Source organism: Galeopterus variegatus, unplaced genomic scaffold (assembly GCF_000696425.1).
Source record: "Galeopterus variegatus unplaced genomic scaffold, G_variegatus-3.0.2 Scaffold639, whole genome shotgun sequence".
In the NCBI taxonomy this organism is placed as follows: domain Eukaryota; kingdom Metazoa; phylum Chordata; class Mammalia; order Dermoptera; family Cynocephalidae; genus Galeopterus; species Galeopterus variegatus.
This window is the reverse complement of record NW_007726750.1, coordinates 125,939-131,938: the sequence shown is the minus strand read 5'-3', so window position 1 is coordinate 131,938 and position 6,000 is coordinate 125,939. Positions and strand designations below refer to the sequence as shown.

General features: G+C 46.0%; 1 protein-coding gene across 4 annotated transcripts in view; it reads right to left on the bottom strand.

The window, feature by feature from the left end:
* The window catches only part of APLP2 (amyloid beta (A4) precursor-like protein 2), a 35,149-nt gene that overhangs the window by 7,313 nt on the left and 21,836 nt on the right, over positions 1-6,000 (bottom strand). For 2 of the 4 annotated variants that reach the window (XM_008570873.1, XM_008570875.1), the window contains 3 exons: positions 4,814-4,913; positions 2,677-2,829; positions 1,150-1,185 (listed from right to left, as the gene is read on the bottom strand). In XM_008570873.1, coding sequence (XP_008569095.1) covers positions 1,150-1,185; positions 2,677-2,829; positions 4,814-4,913 — 289 coding nt within the window. The remainder of the gene's footprint in view (positions 1-1,149; positions 1,186-2,676; positions 2,830-4,813; positions 4,914-6,000) is intronic. The other 2 variants (XM_008570874.1, XM_008570877.1) reach the window with 1 other exon arrangement.

Below are 6,000 nucleotides of genomic sequence, written 5' to 3'. Positions count from 1 at the left end.
AAAAAAAAAAAAAAAAAAAAAAAAAAAAAAAAAAAAAAAAAAAAAACATGGAATGTTTAACTTGTTCACGATGACTCTGGAGACCTGGGAGACGAAGCAGCTGACACTGGCGACAAAGGTCACAGAAATCACATGGGCTTTGAGGACAGAGACGTGGGTTCATATTCCACTTCCTCTACTTCTTAAATTCACGACTTGGAGCCAGCCATGGGTTCTCAGAGGCTTCTTCAATTGCCTAATCTATAAAAGAGAGCTAAAACTCCTACCCCGCAGGGATGTTCAGTGGGCTCAATGAGATCAAGGATGCAGAGTGTTCCACACAGCACTTTACACACTGTTAACTGGTTTTGAAAACTGGAGACTCACTACTGCAAGAGCTCACTCATCTGCACCTGTTTCATCCACCTGCTTCTAGTGTTTGAGGAATGCTACAACTCATGGGACAGGAGACACTGGTACAGACAAAGGGCAAGGACAGCAAAAGAGAAAGGGAAAAGATGTATGGGAACAGCAGAGAAAAATGAAGAGGTTAAAAAAAAAAGACTCAGCACCTGACTGTAAATTAAGTGTATTTTTATTTATTTATTTATTTATTGACCAGTAAGGGGATCTCAACCCTTGGCTTGGTGTCGCCCGCACTGCGCTCAGCCAGTGAGCGCACGCACCGGCCATCCCTATATAGGATCTGAACCTGTGGCCTTGGCGCTACCAGCGCCGCACTCTCTCGAGTGAGCCACGGGGCTGGCCCAAGTGTATTTTTATATATATACTAGCAATTCACGACCAAACCGTTTACACTCGATATACTTTTTAACATCTACCCAGATAACAAAGGATTTATAAAAGCATCTATTTTGGTTAATGTGCATTCTCTGGACATCCCAGAAGGAAAGCTGGGGATGGCCACACAATCACCAAGCCACTGAAACTGGATTCTAGTGCTGGCCATTTAAAGCTGGTGCTGGGTTCTAGTGCTGGTCAGCCTGCTAGCGACAGAAAGGAAGGCTACTTTGGCTCTGCTCCAGCCACATCTGAAGAAATGAGGTGGGAAAACCAGGTGATGGTATGAAACAGAAAATGGAACTTCCAACACACTGGGGAAGTGAGAAGGAATGAAGGTCTTAAAGGGAACATCTTTGACAAACCAACCTTTTTTCATTGGGTGGTACAACTCCGGCTGAGTGTCTAGCAGAAAGGAAAACAATAAAAAACAAAATAGCACAAAAGGAGATTAGGAAAGAAAATGGCTTCTTTCAAAATTCCTATCTTAGAATTTCTCTGTAATGTAAACAAAAATTATTCTTCCTTAAAAACCACGTCCGAGATATCCCACAAACCAACAGTAAGACATACGGCAAATCACTGGAAGGTATCCTGATGAGAGAGAAAAAAGTAGTAGGCCTGTCTTAGACTCTTTTAAGGAAATTTTGGGAAATTGCCAAATTATTTAGCTTAGCCCAGAAAATTATTTTTCTTACAAAACAGAAATTGAAGTTAGCACTGATTGTGGTTTGCTACTAAGGAGACAAGGTCCTAGTTCGGCTATGTCCAAGATGCCCTGACCCCAAACAAACAAGCCGTATGAGCATGGCCTCCTACAGCCCGTGGTGGTGTGGGGTTGGGAAGAGCAGGTCTGAGGAACAGGAGGTCCTTCTTTCTTTATGCATTACTTTCTCACATCCTGTTTCACATCAGAAGGTCAAGTGCACTGCATCTACACCTCTGCGATAACTAGCTTGGAAGGCATTTCTGGTAAGGTCTGAGGCTAAGCTGGATGTGCACCTCCCCCCACCTTCAATTAGGTGCCTTCCTCAGCCTCGGTGCCAGCACCATGCCCAGTCACAGGTCTGTGACCAGGCCATGGTGATGGCAGCACTGCATCAGCTTGATTCACAACCTGACTCTCCACATACAAGCTACATGACCCTGGACAAGTCACTTAACCTCTTTAAACCTCAGAATCCCCAAATGGGGACAATCACAGCACCTACCTTAGAGGGTTACTCTGAGGATTAAATGAGTGCATTCTTGTAAAATGCTTAGCTAACATGGGCACTTAGTAAGGACTCCATATCTGTGGGCCATTTTTATCATACCACCATCAGCAGCAACAGCAGCAAATACATCTGATTCCTTGTACCAGTCTCAGCAGCCTGTTTCTGGTGCAGACCCACAGCTTTTAGAGATAGCTTTAGACATCGAGAACCATCAAGGGACTTGAGGAAAGCATGCCCGACTAGAACCAAAGGACAGAGCTTCCTATCCCCATCTTACGTCAGAGTGACCCTGGGCCAGTCCTGTCACCTCCTCAGTCCCTCCATCACCTACCTCCCAAGACTGTCATGGAAAGATAATGACATGGTAAATGACCAAGGTGCTATTTAAATTGCAAAGTGCCTTCCACCTGTGAGGCATCACATATGCTGGAAGAGCAGGGGCCTGAAGCAATCCATCTATAACACAGCAACATTCCTAACTTCACGTGATACTGAAGCCAACTCTGAAAGCACCAGCACGGTACCTGTGCACAGTAGGTGCTTCATGAATCCAGTCTCCCTTCCCCTGACTTGCACCAGGAACCCAACCTCTCCTACTCAACCAGGTTTCAAAAAACTTCAGTTTTCTAAGACTGTTTCCCCCACGCTGCCAGGAGGTGGCGCAGTGGGTCACACGCACCTTCACTGTCAGGTGTGGACGAGAAGGGGTGGAAAGGGTGGAATGGCGGCATCTCCTCGCTCTCCTCAGAGCTCGCCCGGACGTCCACGGGGGTCTCTGAGATGGAGGCGGTGAACTGGTCCATGTCTGCACGCTGCTCCTGAAGGAGCTCATCTGACAGAAACACATACGGGAGGGAACAGACAGCAGGTTTCGGAAGGACCGAGTGTCCAGGCACAGGACCGACAGCCTGAGAAGGGCCACTTGTCGTCATTCCAGAGCACGAGATCATCCCACTAGCCCACAACCCAGCTGCTGCCTCTCGGCTCCTGCCTGAAATACATGCCCTGACTCTGCAGCAGCGCAGAGACCGGCACGGGGACCCAGGCTCCACCCTGGGCACTCCTCCCCATCCGTCTGCACACTCGGGTTAAGCAACTTCCTCCAGTGCCACAGGTGTGTCTTTCATTGTCTGTATTTAAGGTGCACAATGTGATGGTTTGACACACACAGGAAGATACTCAGAAAAGTTCGTGAAAAAATAGAATTAAAAGAGAATATTAATCTTTCCATGAACTTTCTGAAGTCCCTCATGTACACAGTGAAATGATTACTAGTCACACAGTCTTGCAAACTGATAGCCCTGCCACCTTCCCTGGTTACTTTTTTTTTCTTTTTTTTGGTAAAAGCACTTAAAATCTATTCTCTCATCAAACTTTCAGTGTAAAATACAATATATTGTTATTACCTGTGGTCCTCATGCTGTACATTCCACCTTTAGACTTCCTGATCCTGCATAACTGCAACTTTGTACCCTTTGACCTACTTTTCCCCAATGCCAGTTTTAAATGCCATCCATATGCCACAACTCCCAAACCCATATCCTGTACCTACTGCCCAACTCTGCCTCATCTGACAGCCTCCCTTAGACCTCTGCTTAACATCCAACAGCAATTTCTATGTGTGTAAGGAGAACTCTTGACTTTCTTTCCCACCTCAGTAAACATCTGCACCATCACCTGCCTAGCTGCTCCCGATGAACCCTGAGCATTCTCCCTCCCTCACACACATCCAGCCCTCAGCACATCCCCTCAACCCTACCTCTAGAACAAATCCTAAAGACCATCACAGATGTGCGTGGGGACAATCTGTCTCTTATCTCCTTTAGTACCCTCTTAGCGCACGCTACCATCCTTTCCTTCCTGGATTTTTATAATACTTCCAGGCTGGTTTCCAATTTTGAGCAACTCTTCACACAGCAGCCGGGTGATTTTTTAAAAATTCGTGTTCTTTTCTAAAGCATAACCCAGGCCTAGTCACTCCCTAGCTTGAAACCCTCTAATGTCTTCCCATTATCCTAGAATAAAATCCATACGCGTTGGTTTTACTAAGTCTCTTCTCGATCTGCCCCTGATGTCTTCTCTGCCTCAGTCCCCCTCACTATGTTCTAGCCACAGTGATCTAGAAACATACACATGACTTAACCTACAGGCCTTTGGAGCAGCTCTTTCCTGTGTTAATGAGGTGTTCTCCCTAGTGATCTCTGCATGATGGCTCTTTCTTACCATTCAGATCTCAGGTCACTTGTCCCCCAGAGGCAGCAGCCCTGACCATCATCCATTCTCCACCATTAACTCTCTGCATAGCACTTATCACCATCTGATACTTGTTTTCATATTTTATTGTCTGTTTCTCTCCTACTATCACATGAACTCCAGCAGACATTGTCTGTTTGTGTACCTTCTTACCTACCCTGTCACATACAGTCAGCACAAGAAAATTTGTTGAATAAATGAAGAAGATAAAGGCTGGGAGAGAATTTGTGTAAAATAGGGTGCCTTGAAATACACCAGCAATTAAGAGTGCAAATGGTAACAGGAAACTTCCTTGCAATTTCACACCTTGGATTTTCTTCCACTAACAGAGTGAAGGTCAATGAAATCCAAGGCTCTGTGGCTCACAGCCAATACCATCCTGTCCTTGATTACTCCTTGACCTTGCAGGGTAAGCTCCAGAGGATTCCAGACCTGTGAAACCATGGCACCCTAATGCCCAATTTCATCAGCCTTGCTTGCTCCTATTTCTCTAATCGTGCCTGGCTATCATGCCTGAGCCTTGGCAAGAAGTCCTACCTGAGCTTGATACAGTCAATACCCACCGATTTCCTCTTGAATTTCTTGGGCTACATAAGGTACTTTGTAGAGCAGAGAGAGGCTTTGGTTCCTTCTTTCTTCAATCACATGGAGATGTGTCATCACCTGGAAGCACAGTGTGATAAGAGGTCTTGTCACTGGAAACAACCAGGTCAGGAGGGAACTTACAGACGAGACATCCACACACTTCCAGAAAGACCAGTTCAAAAGGTATATTCACTGCTGAGTCCAGCAAAGCAGCCGGTCAGAGAAAATGTCAAATGCCCATGCCCTGGTGACTGACCACTAAATCGTAAGACAGTGTTCAGACTGCATATAATACCGCTGGTGATGTGAGAATTTATCCACAGAGAAGGCTCCAAGTTAAAAGAAAATTTAATGAAAAAATATTCACTAGCCAGTTACTGATTTTTCATATGAAACATTTACTACTAACTGTACTGAGTTAAAAAGAACCCTAACTTGTACAATGCTAGACATTCAGGAAGGTTTTGCTGAGTGAAGGAGGAAAAGAGTCTACATTTTTATCACCGGTCAAATTAGATGAGATAAAAAGAAACTGAAACCGTTATCTAAAAAGTAGATTTGGGGGCCAGCCCGGTGGCGCACTCGGTGTAGTGCGGCGCTTGGGAGTGCGGCGGCGCTCCCGCCGAGGGTTCGGATCCCATATAGAGACCGGTCCGCTCACTGGTTGAGCGCGGTGCGGGCGCGATAACGAGGGTTGCGATCCTGTTACCGGTCACGAAAAAAGACAAAAAGGAAAATAAATAAATAAAAAGTAGATTTGGGGAAAGAGGGAACCAACCATTTCATAGATTCTACTTAATGAAGCAACTGTCCAAAACTATGGTGACTAAAAGAACTAGTTTATTCCTATTTAACTGAGCTACTATTCTTTGCAAAATTCATGCTGAGGTATAAATAAACCTGATTTTTTTTTTTTTTGTCTTTTTGTCTTTTTCCGTGTCCGGCAACGGATCGCAACCCTCAGTGTTGCCCCCGGACCAGACTGGGGACCGGCAACGGGATTGCAACCCTCGGTGTTGCTCCCGCGCCTCACTCAGCCAGTGAGCGGGAACTGGTCTGTATGTGGGATCCGAACCCTCGGACGGGAGCGCCGCCGCGCTTCCCAAGCGGCGCACTATCCAGTGCGCCACCGGGCCGGCCCTAAATAAACCTGATTTTAAGGGGT